Raw genomic sequence first — 24,299 nt, 5'->3', positions numbered from 1 at the left:
CTAGCCCATTTTAGGATGCAGCAAATAATACAGGAAGGATAAATTTGAATTCGAATTTACTTGAAGCCCTGGAATGCTCTATAAAAGTCATTCTGCTAATTTCCCAGACTGCTCCAGCAGCCTGTTCCAGTAATATTTGTCTTCTTTAAAAGTCCTTTTTTTCTGCCTAATTGATCTCCCCAGTGTCAGTGCACATTCACCACAGATTAATCTTACACGTCCTCCTCGCTCATTACATCACTTCCCTGCACAAAACCTTCCAATTCCATTGAATATAGGCTAAAATCCAGCTCCATATTCAATGCCCATATGTTACCTATTTCATTTTTGAATCTTTCTTTCTTACAAAACTCTTCATTGTACACCTGTTAGGGTCTAGATTTTTTATTCTCCCAGGAACGAGACAGTCTGAGATTTCTGCACAGGAAGTTGGACCGTCTGCCTTCTCAGACATCTTGCTAAGTGCAGCAGCAACATGGTGCAGTGGCTGGAAGCATGGGCTTGGGACGCCTGGGTTTGAGTCCCGACTCCCCATGTGGTCTTGCATTTCCTTGAACGAGTCACAGTTGTCTCTGTGTCTCACTTTCCTCATCTGCAGCCACCTCATGTGGTTGTTGAGAAGATTCAATGAGATAATACAAGGGAAGTATCAATAACACTCAAAATGTATTAGCTATTTTTGTTACTAGGACTAGGAGGTGCTCTATTTCTGCCCACATTTCTGGAACACTCGCTGTTATCTCCTGGCCCCCACTTGGTGCCTTCCAGTCCCCTTGCTGAGGCTGCCCATCACCCGCCTCCTGGCGACCCCCAGACTCACCCATCCCTTAAGGCAAATCAAACCTCACGTCTCTGGGCAGCCTCTTCAAACCACCTTTGCTTGGGGTGAGCTCTTAATTCTCCAAGTTTCTGTAGCACTTTTGTGCCACTTTGGGGGCATCTATTAGTTAATGAGACAAAAATTTTTGAACAACTACATACAAACACTTTCTGGAGTTAGAATTTGTGAACTCAAATGAGGTGAAACACCTGCTCGGCCTATGGAGAAGATAAGAACACAGCCTCCCCGCCCCCCACCGCCATCTGCATGCTTGGGGCCACTCAGCTGGCGTGACATGCTCTTCTGTGTGTTCAGCCCTGCTGCCAGGAACCATCACAGCAGCTTCTCAGCATGGGATACATGTGAGCTTGCACTCAGAGGAGAGTAAGATTTCAACAGACATCCCGGGATGGGGAACTGGAGGCAAGGCAAAGAAAGATGTGGCCCAAGAAATGGAGCACATTTCCATCTAACTGGAAGGGAGGATACACAGAAAGAAGACATGAAAGAAAAGGCTGAGTGAGTTGGCCAGGATCACTTTGGGAAAGGCTTGAAATGCCTAAGAAATCAGGACTGTATTCAGGAAGTGATGGAGAGCTCCCAAGGGTTTCTAAGTAAGAAAGCAACCCTCGACCCAGTTGCATCTCTCGAAGCAGAAAGGACGAGCTATGAGGGAATGCTGTGGTCGGGAGACAAGTCAGCAGCCTTTGGCCACCAGCTAGCATGGCCCACTGGAGCCTGGACAGGGCTGGTGGGCAGGGAGAGGATGAAGGGTGCATGAGGAAGATGCCTGATGATGCCTCAGTAAAGAGAAGTGGAGGTGGGGGATGGGGAAAGAGCCTAGCCCCTGGGGAAGGTCTTAATGCAAAGTTCACAGTCTGCCAGATGGAAAGATACTGAATTTTCAGACATGCATTTGAGACACAAGGGAAAAAATCCAGACGGAGATGTGAAGCAAGCCATCTGACACGTGGCACTGGCACTTAGGGGAAGGACTTAGGCTCCATGGAGCTACGTTTTGTTGAAGCTATGGACAGAGATGCAGTCACTGGAAGGCAGACTGCAATAAGACAAACCCTTGCTCCAATGTGTTAACAGGAAAGCGGAACCTTGGAAGCACCCCCATCTAGCCAGTGGAAGGAACATGGTGCAGGGCAGCTGTAGGGAAGAGAGGGGATCAGTCATTTGTGTCTATGAGTGCTCTGTGGGGTACAGGGCTTCTTCCGCACAGCCCATTTGTTCCTCACCACAACCCAGTGAGGTGGGCAAGGTTGGCATTATCATCTCCATTTTACAGATGGAGAAATGGAGGCTCCAAGGCTAAGGAGCTTGGACCAAGATCTCCCAGCTGGTTAGCAAGAGCCAGCACTAGAGCCTGGTCTGTACAAATCGGTCGTCATGACGGTTCTATTTCATGGTGTTTATACCCAGACTGGCCCATCATGGCCGAGGTCCACCAAAGACTAGGCAAAGCTCAAAGGCTCAGTGCGGATGTCAATAACTGGCAAGGCTGGGAAAAGGCAGATGGAGACAGGGCTCATTCTGACAGCTGCTCTGAGATAGGGGGCAGCGTGGCTGCTAATGAGGATGTCAATTAGCAGGAGTAGATGGGACAGACGCGATGAGTCACCAGACGTCAATGACAGCAAAAAAGAGGCAGCTGTAAGTTTGGAAATGGCAAAGGCTGTGCATCCCTGACCTGGCATGCCTTCCTTCCTAATGATATCATCAGGTTGAACACCTCCCAAAAAATCTGTAGAGGAGGAAGATTTTTGCCCCTTGCCAGAGACAGAGCCAGCCAAAAAGGCTCAAAGATGACAGAGATGAAGAGGAGACAGAAGGCCCTAATCCAGCTGTGTTTCAGCAGCGAGGGGGTGAACTTTGATTTCTGGGGAATAGCAGCCCATTTATTAGTCCCACCTCTTTTCTGTGTGTGAAGACAAAAAGCGATTGACACCTATGGTCACTCAACCCCTCCAGCCAGGTCCCAAGTTTCTGATGAGCTGCCCCTGCAGAGTAAGCCCTAGCCTCTAGGGGCCTCCTGCGTGGGTGATGCCTGCAGCGGCCAGGGCCCTTCCCTCTTTATGTAGCTGGGAAAGGGCTAGAACTTTCCAGAAGATGCTTTTCTAGGAAATGAAAGGGAAAATAGAACAAAACAAACCCCAAGCAAGAAAATATACAAACAAAGAAATGAGTTTACACAACCCAGATGTCTTAGGCCAAGGCAGCCAACACCTGGTCACAGCTTGACTTGCCCAGCTTTGTAGACAACGCCCCTGACTTTTCTGTAATGTTGAGGGAACTGGAATGGGTAACTTTTATATTTCTAGACCTGGGTCCAGGCAGGAGAAGCTGGAATTCATTTTTTCTTTTTTTTAGAGACAGGATCTCACTCTGTTGCGCAGAGCATGGCGCAATCATAGCTCACTGCAGCCTTAAACTCCTGGGCTCAAGTGATCCTCCCACCTCAGCCTCCCAAGTAGCTAGCATTGACTACAGGCATATGCCATTGCACCTAGCTAATTTTTAAAATTTTTTGTAGACATGGGGTTTCACTATGTTGCCCAGGCTGGTATCTAGCTCCTGGCCTCAAGTGATCCTCCCACTTTGGCCTCCCAAAGCACTGGGATTACAGGCATGAGCCACCATGCCCTGCTGGAAGCTTGTATTCTGAACACGAGTGGTCTTTGCGATTAATCTTATAACCTGTCCCACAAACGTCCTTCCCACTATGCTTCCGGCCTTAATAACAAATGCTCTGAATTCCTTTAAAAGAGAGGACCATCACTTTTAATATAGAGCTTAAAATAAAACATACCCCCAGGAGTGATGAGCAAAAAGCCTATTCATTTATCGGCATATACTGGATATCTACTGTGAGCTTAGCCCTGTGCTACGTGCTAAAGAAATAGACACAAACACGACTCCTGTGCCCAAGAAACTCACATATCATAATTAGTATCAAGTGCTGAACAAAGTGATCTGGAACAAAAGCAAAGATGAACGTATCTGGCTGTGCGTGACAGGGCCAAGCTCTGTGGCAGCATGGGAGGGGGCCTAGAAGAATACTGAGTTTGGCAGTGGATGCAGCATTGGCTGAGAATGGCCCACGAGATGCACTGAGACTGGCATCAAGTTCTCTTCTGCTTCAGTGGGTTTGGCCAGAATAACTTGTGATCTGATTTGGGGCTGAGCTCTTTACCTTCCACAGCACAGAATTCGGGAAGTTGAGCTGAGCAGATTTCTAAGTGTATGCGGGTGCAGGCAGAGAGAATACTGTGGGTAATCAAGTCTTTTCTCCAGGCTAAATAATCTCAAAATATGGTATCTATTGAGGTCTCAATAATGTGAAGTGAAACTTCCCTGGAGTGATGTATGTGTGCCCCAAGGCCGAATGCCTCCAGGCAAGTTACTAAAAATTCATTAGTGAGAAGCAAGCAGGACCTCAGTGTCACCCCAGAATGAGGTCAAAAGAGAAAGCATTGGCTCTCTGCAGCCCCACCTTGCAGCTGGCGAGCAGGGCAGTCTCTATGCCCAGGTGCTGCCACTTAAACTTTTTAAGTTGACTTTGAGCCAATCACCACTTAATTTGATCCACAAAGATCATGATGCAGTTTCAGGACCTCAGGTCTCCCTTAATGGGGCTTCGGCCACACTACTGAGATGGCTCCTCTCGATAACCTTTCATGAAAGATGGATGGATTTTTCCACGCTCCCTAGAGGAGCCGGCAGCTGTTTTTACGTTGCCATCAAAACAAGACACTTCTGTTACTCGGGGTAAGCGCAAAAATGGACAAACAGATATCCAAAAGAATTAGAAGCAGGATCCCAAAGAGGTATTTGCACATCCATGTTCACTGCAGCATTATTCGCAACAGCCAAGAAAGCTAGAAGCAACTCATCAACAGATGAGTGTATGAAGAAAATGTGGTATGTACATAGAGTGGAATATAATTCAGCCCTAAAAAAAGAAGGAAATCCTATGACATGCTACATGGATGAGCCTTGAGGATATAATGCTAAGCAAAATAAGCCAGTCACAGAAGGACAAATACCATAGATTCCACTCATAGGAGTAACTTAAAATAGTCAAAATCATAGAAATAGGCCTGGCTAGATGGCACACACCTGAAGTCCCAGCTATTCAGGAGGCTAAGACAGGAAGATCGCTTGAGCCCAGGAGTTCAAGTCCAACCTGGGCAACATAGTGAGACCCTGTCTCTAAAACAGACAGACTATATATATATATATATATATATATATGTATATATATATATATATATATATGTATATATATATATATATATATATGTATATATATATATATATATATATGTATATATATATACCCTGTCTGTTTTAGAGACAGGGTCTCACTATGTTGCATATATACATATACACATATATGTATATATATACACGTATATATATGTGTATATATATACGTATATATATATACACACACATATATATAATCATAGAAACAGAAAGTAGAAAGGCAGTTTATCAAGGTTAGGGGGTGGGGTGGGAAGGCAGAATTCGTATTTAGTGGGTACAGAATTTCAGTTTTGCAAAATGAAAAAGTTCTAGAGAAAGGTTGTACAACAGTGTAATATACTTAATGCTACTGAACTGTACATTTAGAAATGGCTAAGATAGTCAATGTAATGTTATGTGTTTTTTACCACAATGAAAAAATAATAGACACAAGGCAGAGAACAAAAAAGCCTGGCGGCGGGGGGAACACAGAGGTACCAGGGAGCATTTGGTGACTGACCCTCGGCCCTTCCGTGTGAGGTCCATCCCCCCTCCCAGCTCTCTTCTCCCCCACAACACTCCAGGATCCCCTCCTACCTCCCCGCCCCATCCCAGCTGCTCCTACTTCTCTGAAGGCCCGTTTCCTTAGTGGCTCCTCTTCCTCCTCCTGTAGAGGTGGGCATCCCTAGGACACATGTGTCTCCATTCTGCCTATCCTTCCCTACACTCCTTCTGGGAGAATGCCTGCATTCCCAGGTCTTTCGCTCCCCATCCAGCCCCACCTCCTCCTCCTCTGGTTCCCACCGTTCTTCCCGCCCCACAGGAACCACAGAGCCTGGGGAGCCAGGATAGGCTTTTGCCTCTGTGAGCCCCCTTTATGCTTCTGGTCCACCCCTAAGGTCATCACATCCTCTTCTTTGCCACTGGGCTCCACAGCAGCTGCCTCAGCTCACTTCAGAGCCCAGCCCTCAAAATTCTGGACCCACGATGTTCTGACCTCGATCCCTGGCCCCCCGACAATGCCACATGTGCATCTTGCTGGTGTCCTATTTCATCACTGGCCTTTGGCAGGTGTCAAACTCTCCTGGTCCCAGCAACTTGGTGGAGTTCTCAACCTTCACAGAGAACAGGTCTCTGAGCTCCATGCAAGGCTGCGATTCAGCAACGGCCCAGGCAGCAGGGTCAGTCATCCTCACCATTTCAAAACCTGCCCCCACCCCATCCCCAGCACCCTTCCTCCGCCAAGTCCAAGAGTGACCCAGCCCTGCCAGGCAATGGCGCCTCACTTACGGCGTGGCCTCGCAGCTGAGTCGCAGCCTTCTGGAAATGCGGCATCATCCTCTTGCACATGCTGCACCCTGGTCACAGGCAGGAGAGAGACCACATCCTGTTACAGGGACAGCTGAGCCCTTGCACCCTGCCCTGCCTCCCCATGGCCATCCTCTACCCAACAAGCACTTATCCAGCCTTGAGAAGCTCAGGACTATTCCAGACCCTGGGGACACAAAAGGAACAGGAGGTGGGAGTCTCGGCCCCCAAAGAGCTTACAGTATCAGTGGTGCAAAACAAGGCACTGCCCAGCAGCCACTCATAAATGTTGGACTGAAAAAACAAACATGACACGATGGGAGAAGAGCAGAGCCCAGAATACTTCAGCGCTGATAATGAATTCAACAGAGATTCAGAAAACCAGAACAGGTGTCAAGAGAGCAACTGCTGCGTGCACAGCAAAAAGCCACCCCTCACTGCCCAGGCAGGGCCTGCAAATGAGCCGGAGTCAAACGCCATTATGAAGAAAAATGTGTGACCACGAATACAATCACTTTTGGGATGTCCATGCCTCCTTTCTCTTTCATTAACAAGGATAATTAAGCAATGACCGGAGGCAGGCTGACGGTGAACAGTGCTGGCTCTGGCCTGTGGGAAGAGCATCGGGCCAGGAATCGGGATGCCACGCGGACTCTGATCTACACTCAACTTGCTAAAGGCCTTGGAGAAGTCACCTCCTCTCTCTGGGCTGTTTCTTCTGGCAGATGAAGGGGGCTGGACCACACAACCTCAGGCCCCTTCCAGCTCTGACAGCAAAGGATTCTGTCTGCGATGGCCTTGGCTCAGCCCTCCGGGGCTCTGTGGTCTACCATGGTCGCACTCATCTCCTAGTGGTGAAGACCTGCAGCCTTGATAGGGGGCCTTGAACTCTTGGACTCAAGCGACCAGGAAGGCCAGGTCCCAAACATCCACTAAAACTTTAGAGTGACCTTAAACTGCTTCCCTTAAACCAGAGCAGACCACGTTTCAGCACTGATGCCACAGGACATGAGCAGTTTCCTCAGACAGCAGGGATTCTGAAGTGCCAGGCTATTACCCTTTCTGACCGCCTCTCTGCTACAAAACAGGGCTTAAGATGCATCTGAAGAGCACAGAACCAAAGCTGCCTGGAACCATGTGTCAGGCTGATCTCAGCTTGGCACAGCGGGCACAGGGTCCATGTGGCGACAGGCAGCCCAGCTCCAATCCATGCTTAGCTGACGCCTAGACAAGCCGCGAAGCCAGAAGGCCAACATTCCTTCTGGGCCACCAGAACCTCCCCAGCACCAAGCTTACCGGACAAGATGCAGACACAGGACATTTGGCCATGAGGCTCCAAAAATGCCCCACAGCCCCCTCCTGACATTCCTGTCTGACAAATGGACTCACACACACCCCAGTATGTGAACCTTGGGCTTATGTTCTGCCATCAGTCCTGGCAGGAGAAAAGGGGCTGTTTCGAGGCCAGCCTGCAGCACGAGCCTGCTGAATATGCCCTCAGAAGATAAGAGGCACCTCTCCTCGGGACCTGCCACCTCAGTGTGAACACCATCAGTGGCATGAAGGAAGGGATATGACACTTGTCAGGGGCATTGTTTCTACTGTGGGGATTCAGAAAGAGGAGAACAGAAGCAGGAACAACGCTCAGGGGGAAATGTACCGGGTGGAAAACAGGAGGCTGCAGGTGGCGCAGAGGAAGGAGCTCAGCACTGGGAAGAATGAGGCTGAGACCGAGGTCTGCATCTCCCCATAACTTCCGCTGGCTGGGTGATCTTGGGCAAGTGGCCTGGGCTCTCCAAGCCTCGGCTTCCCTATCTGTGCAGTGAGGATAGGTGCCCTGCAGGTGTTAGATAGAGCCAGGGAACGTTCAGTGCCTGCAGAGACATCTTAGTCCAACGCCAGGATTTGGGGTGGTGCTTCCCAGTCCATGGTGGGGGAAATACTTCCACCGAGGGAAGAGGGTGTTGCTCCACTCCCCAGGAGGGAAAATAAGGGGAGACACCTGCAGCCTTTCACTCATTCTTCGCTCAGTGACTTAAGTCTGACACCCACTGGGCCACATTCATCTATCAAGAACTTTATTTACTATCTGTCTCCACAGTGTGGCCTCTCTCTTCCTGTTCTGCCTGTTTGCAGCCTGCAGCAACAATACCCTGAAACAGAGGATAAGTCGGCCAGTTGTCCCTGTGGGCAGGGCCAGTGGTGCTGGGTGGAGCAGTTATTGGTTGGGGAGAGGTGATGGAGGAGGAGTAGGAAACCACAGGCCAAGCCAGTTTCCAATCTAACTTTACCAAAAATAGAGCTGGCCCTGTGATTCCTGAGTTTATCTTCCAGCTGATTCCACTGGGAGGCAGGGGAGAGGTAAGACTAATTATCACTCTCAAACCTGAAAAGTCAGAGTAGTCAGCCTTTTTATTTTCTCATTAATTCAGTGAGCAAACATTTCCTGAATAAGCGGTAGATCCTGGGGAGCCAGGTTCCTTGTCACCACCAAAGGTTCTCAATGCCTTTGGGCCCATTCACCCAACATGTGACCAAAGGGTCACAGAGTCCTAACAGACATCCCAGTTAGGGAACTGCTGTGTATCCCAGGAATTAGCTGAATTATGATGCCATGGAGACTTGATTAGACTAGTGTGCTAAAAGCACAAGTTTGTTTCATTTTGTAAAAAATCATACACACGTGCATAATCAAAAAAAGAGTCCCGAGGTTCCTTGGGACCTAGGAGTGCAACCGATCTGACCCTCCACCAAAAGTTGAACTTAATCTCCGAGTTTTCTCCTCCCTCCCCTACCACCAATAAGCTTTGTGACTCTGTGAGGTACCTAACTTCCCCTGCCCCAGCTTTCTCTTCTATAAAGATGATAACTGTGCTCACCTCTCTGTTGTGAAGGGTGGGATGGGCACACTGCCACACAGCATGGGTACATGGCGGGAGAGGGCACAGCACGCGGGCGCAAACTGCCCGTGCACCACTTCTAAATGACTAATGGCATCACACTGAGACCTGCCTGGTTACACCCGGATGCCGTCTTGTGGCACGCGCTGCATGTTGACATACACTCCATTTTACAGCTTCATTTAACCAATGTGTTGAGTCCTGAAGGGCTTTAAGATATACCAAAGGAGGCCCATCCTCTAGGGGCTGTGTGGACAGGATAATTCCTAAAGCAATTCACAGCTGGGTAGTTAGTAATATTCCTCCAAGAAGAAACAAAAAGGGGTGAAACCAACTAATGAACATTAATAAAGAGAAGGAGCGAGGGTTAAAGTAGCTACCATTCAGGGCAGAGCTGGATCTACAGCAAGTGAGACACCAGGGCCTCATTTCAAAGGTAAGCACAGCCCTGGGGTCAGCAAGGAGGCTGGGGGAGGAGGCTGGGGCTGGAGGACACCCAGCAATCAAAACAGGGCTTGGGGGGCCGGGCGTGGTGGTTCAAGCCTGTAATTCCAGCACTTTGGGAGGCCGAGGCAGGCGGATCACCTGAGGTCAGGAGTTTGAGACCAGCCTGGGCAACATGGCGAAGCCCCATCTCTACTAAAAATACAAAAATTAGCCAGGCGTCATGGCGGGCACCTATAGTCCCAGCTACTTGGGAAGCTGAGGCAGGAGAATCATTTGAACCCGGGGGCGGAGGTTGCAGTGAGCTGAGATGGCACCACTGCACTCCAGCCTGGGCAACAGAGCAAGGCTCTATCTCAAAACTAAAAAAAAAAAAAAAAAAAAAAAGAATAGGGCTGGGGAAAGGCTGCTGTCATGGCGAATAAGCTACTGGCTCAAGTCAGGCAGAACCACCAGAATGCCATAGAGGGGCATCCGGCTGGGGTGCGTCATCCCCAGGGCACAGATGGGAGGAGCCTTTGTTTAAAGAACTTCTCAGGAAGTGGGATTCGAGATGGGCTTTCATGAGCAAACAGAATTCTGGTTTGCTATGACAAACCAGATCCTATGACACCCTCCTGAGCCACACACACACACCTGGGCACACCTGCCTTGCATCATATACAACCCCTCTGTTGCTCAGCCTTCAGGGAAACACTGACACTGCTGGCTTCGTGAAGGGCCGATGCAGCTCACAGAGGTGCAGCACAAAGGGCCTTGCCAGGCTCAAATCCAAGGTTATTTTCAATCTGTGGGTTGGGACCCATTAGACTGTGGAGGTGCCCAGACAGTGAATATTTGAGGCTTTGCAGGCCCCACCGTCTCTGTTACAAGACTCAACTCTGTTGGTATAGCTTGCAAGTGCCCACAGACACCACATCAATGTATGGCCATGGCTGGGTTCTAATAAACCTTTACAAAAAGAGGCAGCTGGCCCGTGGGCCATAATTTGCTGACCCTTTGTCAGAGGATTATGAAGCAGTACATACAACCAATAATTTTTTAAATAAACAGAAGAGAAAATAGTGGGCATTACATCTGGTAAACAACAGATGACAATAGTAAGGGCAAGACTGGTTTTGCGAAACTTTTGTTTCAGCTTATTTGCATATAATTTATATATACTTCTAGTACTGGGTTGCAATATAAAACATTTTTAATTCTGTGAAATTCAGTCAAAAAGTTTGAAAGCCACTGCCGTGATCCAGTCCCTTCTCTTACAGATGTGGAAACTGAGACCTAGTGAGGTGAAGGACTTGGCCAAGCTCACCCGGCTTGCGGTGGCACAGCTGGGATTCAAACCCACATGTTCTGGCTGTCATCTGAAAGATCCTCCTGCCATTTCCCACATCCTCCTGCCTCATACAGGGACTGAGCCCAAATCCTGGAACCAGTTTCTCTCTGCTCCTGGTTCCCCGCTCCTCCCAGGTGGCACCTGCAGAGGATGCCAGCAGAGGATGCAGGAGCCAGAGCTAGATGAGCTGCTGCCCCCAGAGGCGGGCCAGGCTCTGGACCGTGACGCCATGCCCGAGGGGTGGCAGAACAGCCACAGGGTGACCGCCACTGAGGCATGGCACCACCAGCAGGAAACGGGACATGGCGGGGGAAGGTGGAGCTGACCAAACAGGGTGGAGCTCTGGATAAAGAGGGTAGAAGGACACAGATTCTACTGGAGACAGAATGCAGGGCAGACAGCAGGAGGGGAGGAGCCAGATGAAAAGGCAAAGATAAAGGAAAAGAGGCGCAGATGGAGAGATGAGATTCAGCGTTCTAAGCGAGGCACCCAGGCTAGTCCCTCAGACCCCGCCCGCAACCCCCACCTGCCTCCCACCCACAAAGAGACTAAACAACTAGCTCTGGCCCAAGGGAGAAAGTTCACTCACAGGGGGCATAAAACATGATCAGGAGCGGCTTCTCTTCCTTCTTCAGGAGCCGTCTGAAGTCCTGAGGCACAAAAAGAGAATACCAGCAGCTCACACACAACACAGTAACAGGATGAGACCCCCTCCCCACTCCTCCTGCATACAGGGGGGTGAAGGGTAGGGATGGGGAGGGGAGGGGGAGTAAGCAATTCAGAAAGCATACGCTGGCAGCTGATTTGCGGGTGGGGGCAGAGCCGCGGCAGGCCAGGAGCTGGAAGAACCTCAGAGGTGATCTATTAGAGACCACCCTCACGTATTACAGATGGGAAAACTGAGGCCCCAAGCTAACAAATGGCTTTGGCGACCTGGTGAGAGGGAGTCGTGAGGACCAGGCTGCTGGCTTTCCTTGCAGCTCCACCTGAACAGTTCAAAGATGGCAAAGAGGGGATTTGGTCCCGTGAGACTGTTGAATAGGCTGCCCCTTCCTGTGACTTACACAGCGGTTTTGTTGTGCTGCGGGTGGCTGTTTTCATGTGTGCCTGACTTGGCAGATGGGGATCCACTCACTGTGGGAAGACGGGTTAACCCATACCCACTAATCTCTTGCTAATCTCTTCCCAGGCTCCAGCTCTGCCACCACCATCCTTATCCCCAGGAGTCCATGGAGCACGCAGGGCAGAAGGAGGGGGCCTGCTCCACCCTCCAGGAGGTTACAGGCAAAATGGATTTGTAAAACCCTTAGAACAGTGCCAGCCATGTTATTAAGCAATACATAATGATTTGTTAGATATATACAATAAAGGCAAAAAGACAAATGGCCACACAGTGCTCATGTAAAGACTTGAGTGTGTGAACAGGGTAGAGAGACTTTTCTTTCAACGAGAGCCAATGATGGATGGGAAAAAGCAACTCTATCAAGGACTGCAGTGAAGCACGATGATAAGAGCATATTTTGATTAAAGTAAGCTGCTCAACCACATTTTACAGAAGAAAATGAGAGGGTTTTCTCTTTTGAATAATAAGGAAAATAAGAAAATTTCAAAATGCAGCTTTTTGGCAGCAAGAAGGCATTAGGTAAATAAATGATGGCACATCCCGCACAATGGGATACTACTGCATCATTAAAACCGATAAAGAGGAGTGTTTAATGTCACAATCAGATGTGCACGGTGCACTAAAGGGGGGGGGAAGCAAGTTACAAAACAGCATATAAAATGTAATGACATCTTAGTGAGTAAAAACATCATGTACACATTATCTTGAAAGTCTGGAAGACTGCAAAAATATCAGCAGGCATCTCTCTTGATGTAAAGGTATGAGGTGATTTGTTTTTTTCTTTCTGCTGAAGGTGCATTTTCTAAATTTTCAACAATGAATGTGCATTAACTTAAAATTTTTCAGTTAGATTTAAAAAAAAGATTAAATTTTTGTGGATATCCAAAACACTAGAATAAATTCTGGAAAAGTTTACCCTTGTTTACGTAACTAGAGAGAGCGTTAAGGCACTAATTTTCAAACAAATTTTGTTTGTACTAATTTCCAAACAAAATTAGTAACCAAGATATTTAACCCTAACTAGGGGTACAGGATGCAAACACTTCTAAAATTGTCTTCTGGGATTTCTGGAGATAAAAGCTAGTAAAAGACCTGATAAGAGATTTTTATTGAGCCTATAGCAATTTGGTTTCATACCCTGAGTAGTAACAGATATTACATTCAAAGATGCTTAATTACCTTTACAAAGTATGAAATTCCAAGCCTACAAATTGAATCAGCAATTCAAACTTGAATTTGGAACTTTTCATTATTTATGTGGACATTCTATTAGCAGAGAACCAGCTATACTTATTTCCATAGGAGAGAAAAGAGCACAAAGCAGAACAAGAGGATTCCCTACGGGTGTGAAAGAAATATTTCCGCTTGATATTCCTACGGTTAGAGAACAACCTTAGGAAGGTCAGGACATTGTATCTGGGGGAGGAAGGCACCAGGCAATCACTTTTCAGAGAAGCTATCAACATTCATCATTACAGGAGCAGCACTCCGTTTAGGCTGCTTGTATTTCCATGGGTGTAGCACATGTGCCACTCTCTCCTGGCACTTGCCCCTCTTTCCCTGCCCCCACATGCTTTTTTTTTTTTTTTTTTTTTTTTTTGAGAAGGAGTCTCGCCCTGTCACCCAGGCTGGAGTGCAATGGCATGATCTTGGCTCACTGCAAGCTCTGCCTCCCAGATTCAAGCGATTCTCCTGTCTCAGTCTCCTGAGTAGCTGGGATTACAGGCATGTGCCACCATGCCTGGCTAATTTTTTTATCTTTAGTAGAGATGGAGTTTCACCATGTTGGCCAGGCTGGTCTCGAACTCCTGACCTTGTGATCCACCCGCCTCGGCTTCCCAAAGTGTTGGGATTACAGGCATGAGCCACCGCGCCGGGCCCACATGCTTTTTAAAAAGACATCTTTAAGGCCGGGCACAGTGGCTCATGCCTGTAATCTCAGTACTTTGGGAGGCCGGGGCAGGTGGATCACTTGAGGTCAGGAGTTCGAGACCAGCCTGACCAACATGGTGAAACCCCATGTCTACTAAAGTACAAAAATTAACCAGGCGTGGTGGCGCACACCTGCAATCCCAGCTACTCAGGAGGCCAAGGTACGAGAATCCCTTGAACCCCAGAGGCAGAGGCTGCAGTGAGCCAAGATCACGCTACTGCACTCCAGCCTGGGTGACAGAGTGAGACTCTGTCTCAAAAAAAAAAAGACATCTTCAAGATGACAATACTGGTTCTTTGTATCCCAGAGAATGTTGTGCCCAGTCCTTAATTTGAATCACCACTGATCCACTAGGTTGGCCCACAATGATGACACATTTTACCTTCCTCCAGAAGGTTAAAAAAAGGCATCATTTTCTTCTGTGCCAACAAGCATTAAGAGTACAGTCAATAGGCAAGTTACAGAGGCCCATGCCCGTAATCCCAGCACTTTGGGAGGCTGAGGCAGGAGGATTGCTTGAGGCTAGGAGTTCAAGACCAGCTTGGACAACAGTGATAGCTCATCACTACAAAAAATTTAAAAACTAGCTGGGCATGGTGGCATGCGCCTGTAGTCCCACTTACTTAGGAGGCCGAAGCAGGATTGCTTGAGCCCAGGAATTCAGGGTTACAGTGAGCTATGATCACAACACTGTACTCCTCCAGCCTGGGTGACAGAGCGAGATCCTGTCTCTAAAAACAAAAAAAGTCAACAATTTTAAAGGAAAGGGGAGAGGAGGAAGAGAAAGATGAAAGCTATGTTTTATTTTATCGAGATAGGAATGAACCCTCTCCCTCCATCTACAAAAAGCACTGCTTGCCTCACAGACCATCTGGACTATCACAGAGAAGTTCTTGCCCATCCCAAGTGAAGGCATCATACAAACACGGATACACATGGCTAAAGATGCACATTCAGGTCAGGTGGGCAGGCTGTGGACGGAGGGGCAATGTGCGTCACACCTTTGCATTCTTTATTTTTTTAGAGATGGGGTCTCACTATGTTGACCAGGCTGAACTCCTGGGCTCAAGCGATCCTCCTGCCTCAGCCTCCTGAGTAGCTGGGACCACAGGCACCCGCCACCACAACCGGCCTGTCATAGCTTTTGTTAAATACTTAAGAACTAATAAAGACTATAATCTAGATCTACCCTTCTACCTCCACCCCTGGCCAAATTTGGAAATGGAAGCTTAAGAGGGTAAATAATTGGTTGAAAGCTATAGAATGACCCAGAATTGTAGAGATCTGCCTCAAGTCTCTGGAAATCTAACGCAAATCTCAAGGTTATTCTTTAAAAAAAAACAAAAACAAAAAAACAAGATGTAAAGCCAATCCTACCAACATCTGGATTACACAATAGAGAGAGAACATTTAAATCTACATTAATGTATGGAAAATCTAAACGTGTTCAAATACGTTAAATAAGGAAGGTGAAGAATGCAGAAAATTCTCAAACAACCTGTGATCACCGCTGGTTACAACATGGAGCTGGGAAGGGGAGTCAAATATTAGGGTCCTGGCCTAGCTTCCCTAGAGGAAAAGTACAAGTGATCCTGGAATAGTCCCATTTCTCAGTTCATTGGGCTCCTTTCCTTGGGAGGCCCTGGTACCAGGGAAACTTCCAGCATCCATCAGAACTGACGGGGAATACATTACCTTTTCACTGTCAAGGTGGACAACATCTTTGGCTCCAGGATCTTCTTCCCACAGTGGGGGCCCTTTTGGATCCTTCAAAAAGGCCACTATGGACTGAGGGAAAAAAAAGGGAAGAGAAAATGCATTTTAGCCCTGAAAAGAGGGAGGTGGGGGAATCAGGAATCTGTCCTGTTTCCCTGCCTGGAGACCTGGGCACACCAGGTGCTGAGCTCAGGACTGCATGTGGCATAAGCTTGGAGGGTGTGTTATTTCCGCTGTCCACTGACATCATGGATAAGTGCCCAAAAAATGCACCTCCACCACTCGCATCGGGCTTTTTCAATCACAAGACACCTTGCTCACTCCATCCAGGTGGTCCATGCCTACTATGCATCTTCATGGACAAAAAAGAGAAAATTTGCGACAATGAGTTGGCTTATTCAAACCAGAGACGTACTAGTGCTTCTACTAAATCTCATCTCCTCCAAGAAGTCTTTCTGACTAATGGAATAATGGTCTCAGTCTTGTCCAAAGGAGACATTTCCACATTCCTGCAGCCACTAAAACTGTCATCCCATAAGCAGATCATCAAACCTACTTACGACCTGCTTGGTATTTCATGATCTAAACTGGTTTTGGAGTGGATTAAATCCTGATTATCCTCCGCTATATGTGAATGAGTGGGGTCCAGGCTGGGAAGCCCCCAGGGCAGGGTGGGCACCAATGTGGCCTCACCCTTGTTGCTATTCTCGTCCTGGGGCCCCTCTTCTAGACTGCCTGGATTGAAGATCTGACAAAGTTCTTACAGATAAAGGGCTTCGCTGGCCTTTGTTATGTGTACAATGACTCAAATCTCCACTCCCTGTGGGGAAGATGCACAGGGGCAGGGAAGAGCGGCACTGTCCTTCCACCCTCCTCTGTACCCCCTGCCACTCTCACTGGTTCAGGGCAGAAGCAGCATTCCCTTTCCCCTCAGTCACTCAGAGACGGTGCTCAAAGTCTGAGAGCCAGGATCAGGAACCAGACCCCAGCCAGATTCTGTTACTTCTGTCAACTTTGACCACGCTCCAGTGAGCAGATGCTGAACTGAGTGTGTGTGCGTGCGTGTGTGTGTGTGTGTGCGCGTGCATGTGTGTGGCCTGAGATGAGAAAGGGAAGTGCCCTTCTATAATAGTAAGGGTGTGCATTCAGCCCATCCACCGGTCACACACGGAGAGGACCTTATTATTTCTGGAAACTCTATTTGGAAAGAACTACTAAGGGAGAATGGCAGACAGCCAAGACTTCATAGGATTTCATTCAGGTAGTGCTTCCTGCCTGTCCAAGTGGAGCTGTGAAACGCCTCCTGGAAAGAGAACAGCCATTTCTGCCACAGCAAAAGGCAGATCCACCCTTTCTCAGTCCCTTGTCAAGGCTTTGCCATGACAACATAAGGAACTATGGAATTGGCAGGGTCTTCCCGACACCCACACTCACCCACAGCTGCAGAGGCACCTGTCCACCAGGCCATGTGAGAAAGATGCTGGTAGGCGCCCATCTGCCTGGGGTTCCAGAAATACCCGGTGCAGGGGTTCTTAATCTAGGGTGCACAAGGGACTTCAGGAGTCGGTGAAGCCCCAGACTCATGTGAAAACATTGACTTTGATTTGTATGCACACACGGTTTCAGGGAGAAGGTCTGGAGTTCAGTAGGTGCTCAGTGGGATCAGGACCCCAGAAGAAGTTAGGAACTGCTTGCTCTGGGGTGGGTCCTGGCCCCATGCCCAGCCCTCCTCCCCCATCTCCACCTCAGCATCAAGAAAAAAAGACGGCAGTGGATGGAAAAAGGAGATAAATGACCTTTTAATGTAACAACTGACATGTTCGTACACACAACCTTGTTTTTCAGGTGAGGATTATTCTCATTTAACTGAAGCTGAATAACCCCACCCACAGGTCCTCTCCAAGTTGATCTAACTGGACAAGACCTCAGGGGGAAAGTCTGCGGGGAGCAGCACCTGGAAGCCCACCCTCAACTGTCTTATTCTGGGTGCTCTGAGTCCCAGGCACTGTCTGACACCACATCTGGCCTTCACAGCTGTAATCCTGGCTCACAGCTACTGGACCCTGAGGTCATCAGTGAGTCATCTGAATCCAGACTGCCAGGCACCTCTGGCCCTTACCACTTCTATAGTAAGGATTTGGGGAGTATGTGCTAACAAGGAAAGGGCAGCTTAAAGGGGACATTCCCCACTTCAAGTTTCCTATTCTTTGCCAGTGGGGAGATAATTTCTCACTTAACTGGCCTATGACCTCTCTAGGTGCCGTGGCACAGCATCTGTGACCAGGCTTCTGCCCAGTCATGTGGGTTGACAAAAACCACAGCCAGAATATGGGCCTGCAGACGATGGGCCCCTCCTGTTGGGGGTTCCTCCATCTCTCTGGAGTCAGGGTCCCAGGAGAAACCCTGAATGGAAAGTTAATTAGTGACTGAGGTGGGCTCTGATCTCAGCTGTCTCAAGCTGAAAAAGCAGAAGCCATCAGCAGTCAGGGAACTGTCCTGTCCCCTTCCCTCTGCCCTGGAGAACTCCAGGGACTCTGCCCCAGTCCTGCTTGGGGATGCTGGGACTAAGAGTGCCCTCTCTCCATCTGAAACTGAAGACTCTGGCCCCATATGATGCTCAGCCACTTCTTCACCTTGTTGATGACTAAATCACGGGAAGGTCAAGAGAACGCCGACCTCACACATCTGGTCTTTGTAAGAAGTGGGGCGAAGCCAGGATTCTGCCTCTTCCACCCAGACACCCAGTGGCATGGTGGGGCCTCCTGGGCTCCTTGCTTCTTCTCTGCTACCACAGTTATGAGTAGCCGCTCGGAACTCCCTGCTCCATAAGCCCAAGACAGATTCTTCAGAGGTCCCGGTTAAACATAAAATATACACAGCCTCCAATAACAAAACAAAACCCCAGCCCTCTTTCCATCATTGCATAAGCACTTCCCCCATCCCACCCAACTAAATCTTGTTCCTGGGGAACATGTGTTCTCTCCAACAACTTCGGTTGACGTCTTAACATAGAATAAGAAGGGCTGAGCAACACTAGTTGGAAGAACTTTCTAAGTGTCTAAGTAGGTGTTAAGGTGATGACTAATCAGGCTGAGTCCCTATATAAGGTGAACGCTGTAGCAATTTAAAAAAAGAATGAGTGTTAGTGGATAAGCAAGAATGACCTGGAGAGATGGTGGGGAGAGACAGAGGGAGAAGGAAGGGCAGAGGGAGAGGGACACTGACAGCTGCACAGACAGATGGACAGATAGGAAAAATGGAAGAGACACAGATGGAGAAAGAGGGACAGATGAAGAGACAGGAGCACAGGGTCCAACCCAGTGTGGGAAACAGGAGGGTTAGGAAGTGAGTTCAAACACGTCAGGACCAGGAGAAATATATGGCTTTAGCCAACGCAGGACCAGAAAGCAGAAGACAGGCTGGAGGAAGGGAATCCTGACCCTGAAGGAGAAGAGTTGCAGTTCAGGAGGACTAAGGGCTGGGGCAGCTGCTTTGTGATTACAAAGCATGTATACATCACAGGATCTCATATTTCTTTCCATTTATGCTTTTCCATCTACTTCTAAATTGGATTGATAGCAGGGAACTCCTCAATGATACCCATATCTCATCTGGAACAAGCTGCATCAGCCCAAAGGTGTCAACCTGCCCATGTGCGATACCCTGTGCTAACCTGGGCACTGTACGTCCCATCCAGCCTGAGGGTGGCCACTACCACAGAGATGAGGGGAGGACTTTGAAGCTACAATAAAAGGAGGCCCAGGCCTTTGGCAAAGAGAGAGGTGACATCACCTGCCTTACTGGACAACTGCTGATACATTCACAAACCTATTTCCAAAGCTGGGTCAATCTGTTGTGTTAAGAGCTACAAACTTTTCCAGATATTCTGCTGACATATGCTCTAGAGATAAGAATCTCTTAGGTCATTTAGAAGAGCTATTTGTACAATCTGCCCTTTCTTTTCTCAGAGAGAAAACCTGCCAGACTTTGGGCGTCCATTCAGACTCCACCTCTGCTGAGAACAAGGGAGGTAAATTTACCTTAAATGTCACAGCTCGGTTATATTCAGTATGAAATGCACCATCCCTGTCAAATGAGGAGAAAAATGTGTTAACTTTAAGAATGGTTGTGAAGATACATACCTTTGGTTTCCTGCAGCATCTTAATAAGATTCAGCTTTTGAACGCAGTTCAGGATTTTTTTTTTAAAGAAATAATTGTAAACACAGGAAGAAAACCATTCTGAAATAAAATTAATCTAACTAAAAATTGCTGTTCGCTGAAAATACCAATGAAAGCGCTCAGCACTTACTTGGAAATTGGAAATGCCCATGTGTACTTACTGGTAATGGAATAATTCGACCTTTTTGTCCTTCGGGCTCAGGTCAACTTTCATTTTCTTGCACAATTTCCTACTCTCTGCATCACTGAAAGACACAAATGTCGGGAACCATTTATTACCTGAAGTCCTCACAAAGGTGTTGACAGCAAAATCTGCTGGTGTCCTAAGAAATAAGCTGGGTAACTTGGAATTCTCAATAGCAGATGAGGGCCTTACTATAGATGGGCTGTGAGAACTGGAGGGAGGAGACTAACTAGCAGGCTAGGGGCTGATCAAGAAAGACAGAGGCTGGGTGCAGGGGCTCACGTCTATAATCCCAGCACTTTGGGAGGCTGAGGCAGGCGGATCACCTGAGGTCAGGAGTTTGAGACCAGCCTGGCCAACATGGTGAAACCCCATCTCTACTAAAAATACAAAAATTAGCCAGGCGTGGTGGCACATGCCTGTAATCCCAGCTACTCAGGAGGCTGAGGCAGGAGAATCGCTTGAACCCAGGAGGCAGAGGTTGCCGTGAGCCAAGATCATGCCACTGCACTCCAGCCTGGGCAACGGAGAGAGACTCCACCTCAAAAAAAAAAAAAAAAAAAAAAAAAGGCAATAAAGAAAGGAAAGGAAAGGGACAAGCAGACAGGAGCATGTGTGTCACGACTTGTGGGTGGCAACACAGACAGGTCCAGACAAAGGAGGTGCCCTAGAAGCTTAAGGGGTGGACAGCTCATGGTAACAAGAAAATAAACTCCAATCCTGGCCGCTCTTTAGATTTATCAGGCAAGTTTTTAAAAAGATCGATGCCCTGGCCTTCCCCTGATTATTAATTTGGAATCTCTGTCGCGGGTGGACAAGAAAGATTTTTGTTTTTGGAGCTCTGACATAGGCTATCTGCTATATACTATGCGACCAAGGTAAGAGGAAAACATGCTACCATGTTGAAGAAGTTATGAATCTGGCCAGGTATTGACAAAAGGCAAAAGGAGAAAGGGCCAGGCTGTGGTTAAAGGAGCCCCTCCCTTGGCATCTGGGATATTACACTCTCTTCCAATAATAAATGCCTGTCAGGAGCCATTCCCCGTTTACAAAGCACTTGTGCACAACCTCATCTCATCTTGGTGCCCTGCCTGTTAGAACAATGGATTTCAATGTGTGGTCCCTGAACCAGTAGCACCAGCATCATCCAGGAACCTGTTGGAAATGCAAATTATCAGCCCCATCCCAGACCTACTAAATCAGAAACGCTGGGGATACCTGAGCAATTGCGTTTGAACAACCTTCTAGGTGATTCTGATGTGTGCTCAAGTTTGGAAACCACTCATTGCATTAGACTAGCTCCTTCACTGGCTCATGTTCTTCTCCCCTACCTCCACAAGGTTTGGCTCCCCTATGCCCTAAACCAGCCCCTTAAAGACCTGACCTGTTCTCACAGCTTCCCCATCCTGCCTGCACTCAGCCAGTCAGAGAGCTCTTGTTACTTGGGGGCCATCTCCCCAGCCCTGAAAGGACTCAGTGAGGGCATCTCGGCTACCCAGTGCCCACTGGTCACCATTGACTACACAACTGGAGTCATCTTTTGGGGAACTTTGTTGGAACAGGTACAACAGCCATCTGAGACAAGGTGCTGTATCCCCCAGTTGCTTACATGCCTCACCTCCACCAACAGCCATCAGCTTCACACAGCTGTGCACCAGCCCAGAACAGATGGACTAATTAAACCACTCAGCTCAATTCTAAAAGCAACACTCATCAGTGGACACGTAAAAAATGCAGGACCTCATTTTAAGTGTAAAGATGCAATTTGCAACTCAAGAAGCATGTCTTACTGGAGAGGTGTGTGGTGGTCAGAGAGAAGGAGTGTCTCCCTGCCCCCTTCCTCCCCCAGGCCCAGGGGTTTCCTCCCTACTAGTCCCAGCTGTCTAGCCATCGCTGCAGCCACTGCAGCTTCCAGCCATGGGCCTGGCAAACAGTGGGGACTCATGAAATGCATGAGGAATCCAGAGACGAAAGGCTAATGACACTGCAATAGTTCCTCCCCCAAGGTGGCAAGGACATTTTAGGATAGAGTCCAGAGAGAAGGGGCAAGCTGGGAGTGGGCTCTCCAAATGCAGAAGGCAGCCCAAGGTATCCGCTGAAAACTTTCTTATCCTTAAGCCCTCTGAGGTCCACACATGCCTCTTCTGACGACCGCTGTTACAGTTCAGGTGTGCCCCATCCCGCAGGGACTCTGTGGTGAAGCTGCACGGACAGGTGGTGGGTCTGTTTGAGAACAACTGCGAACGAGGTGCCCTTTCCCTGTTTGAGTTAATTCCCTAGGACACAGGGCTCAACTTGGAATGTTTACAACCACTCACTTGGCACCTTCCTCGTTGGCCTTTGTTCTGCTGTGCTCCACTGTTTCTGTGACCACCAACCGTCCATCCAACTGCAACAACAAACAGCAGCTGGGGCAGGGGCCAAGGCTGGGATGGGATGTGCGCGGCCTCCCTCAGCCCCATCGGCCCCATCCTGGCACCAGCGGCTGCGAAAGGCTTGCTCATCGCCTCTCCGTTCACACTGCAGTTCCTGCCTGGGGGCTCAGACGCTGCAAGGCAGCAACTGGATGGGAGAATCCCCACCCCATGCTCCTCTCTCTTCCATCAAGCCTGGCTGGCAGCCTCTGCCTGTGACTATCACAAAGCAGAGGGAGGAAACAGGGGCTTGGTTCATTCCCACGCCAATCCCGGTCCACTCTGTGGGAAACCCCTCCACGGAAAAGTCCCACAACGGCAGTCTTAGGTTCCCTGAGAGCCCAGGCAAGGCTTAGGACCAACATTCCAAACCAACTAAGTTGGCTGGTAGAGCTGGGGGCACAGAGGCACCCCTGGCTGTTCTTCAGCGTGGCCTCCAAGGTTCAGCCCAGTGCACAGTCTCCTGCCTCACTCCACCTGAGAAAGCACCCCATGAGCCCTCACTGCAGACTCTGTGCCACCTTCTTTGTTAGGTTATGTAACATTCTTAAGGATTCTCTCCTCTCCCCATCCCCTGCACTCTCTCTCTCCCTGAGGGGTGAGTGGGGAGGAGGCTTCTTGTCCCGTCTGAGCACACTTCTGGCACAAACCAAAGGGCCACTGGCTCCAGCACTCCCAATCTTCCCTCCCCTGTTGTCTTCCTCTCCACCACGCTTATCAGCATCTGACCAACTTGTCCACTGCCTGCCCCATCAGAAACATGTGCTCCGTTAAGCCAAGGGCTTGGTTTTGTGCACAGCTATCTCCCCAGTGGTACAACAGCAGCTGGCACACAGTAGGCACTCTATAAATCACCTGACTGAATGGCTGAATGGCTGCAATGAATGATATTGTCTCACCGCTGCTGGGATGAGGCTCTGCATTTCTGGCTTTCTGGGATCTCTGGGCTCTGTCTATTGAGCTCCAGGAATCCTGCCAGGTGACAATTCCTGACAATGTTCTCTCGGCACTGCTCCCCTCCTTCCCACAGTTCTGTCTCTCAAAGTGTATAAGTGTGAGTAGTGTGTGTGTGTGCAAGCATGTGTGCACACACTAATTGTGCAGTGCAGACAATAAATATCAGAAGAGTTCAAGTAGGGGAGAAAATTACCTAAGCTCAGAGACTTAAAAGGATCTGAGTTGAGAGATTAAGTACAATTAATTGACCTACTGCCCACCTCCGTCCCCCAGCCAATGACCGAGGTTCTAGGGGAGAAAGGAGACAAAGCAGTAAGCAGGAAAATGAGATGCTTTGCTAGAACTGAGGGAATGGAAAACACACCATGGGTCATGGAGAAGGGGCCGGCAGTGCAAAGACCCTCACCTGCCACCCCCCTGGCCCCTGTCCTGCAAGAACCAGCCATCCCTCTGCCCATTTACTCACCACTGTTCCAAGGAATGAGGCATCAAGGCGGCCGATCTGCTCCATCCTATCCCTCCCCACCTCACTTGGCTCTCTTCCATGAAGAATGCGGAAGGAAAGATTGCAGAGGCCTGTACACACTTCCCTCCCCACCCCACACCCCCACACCAAGACAGACACATGGGCTTGGGTGTTTTCATCTGAATCTGCCGTGGGACAGCTGGCTGCTAGTCGGGAGTAGCTGCTGCAGGTATACAGTGCTGTGTTTATTGGATTTTCCTGTG

The 24,299-nt window shown here is 48.7% G+C and overlaps 1 protein-coding gene across 1 annotated transcript in view; it reads right to left on the bottom strand.

Annotated features, from left to right (window-relative positions):
- PDIA5 (protein disulfide isomerase family A member 5) overlaps positions 1–24,299 on the bottom strand; it is a 95,813-nt gene that overhangs the window by 40,312 nt on the left and 31,202 nt on the right. Inside the window, exons 4-8 of the mRNA XM_054481593.2 lie at positions 20,177–20,260; positions 19,875–19,920; positions 15,814–15,906; positions 11,652–11,712; positions 6,368–6,435 (exon numbers count right to left, since the gene is read on the bottom strand). Coding sequence (XP_054337568.1) covers positions 6,368–6,435; positions 11,652–11,712; positions 15,814–15,906; positions 19,875–19,920; positions 20,177–20,260 — 352 coding nt within the window. The remainder of the gene's footprint in view (positions 1–6,367; positions 6,436–11,651; positions 11,713–15,813; positions 15,907–19,874; positions 19,921–20,176; positions 20,261–24,299) is intronic.

Source organism: Pongo pygmaeus, chromosome 2, assembly GCF_028885625.2.
Source record: "Pongo pygmaeus isolate AG05252 chromosome 2, NHGRI_mPonPyg2-v2.0_pri, whole genome shotgun sequence".
Taxonomy (NCBI): Eukaryota; Metazoa; Chordata; class Mammalia; order Primates; family Hominidae; genus Pongo; species Pongo pygmaeus.
This window is presented reverse-complemented; position numbering and strand designations above follow the sequence as displayed.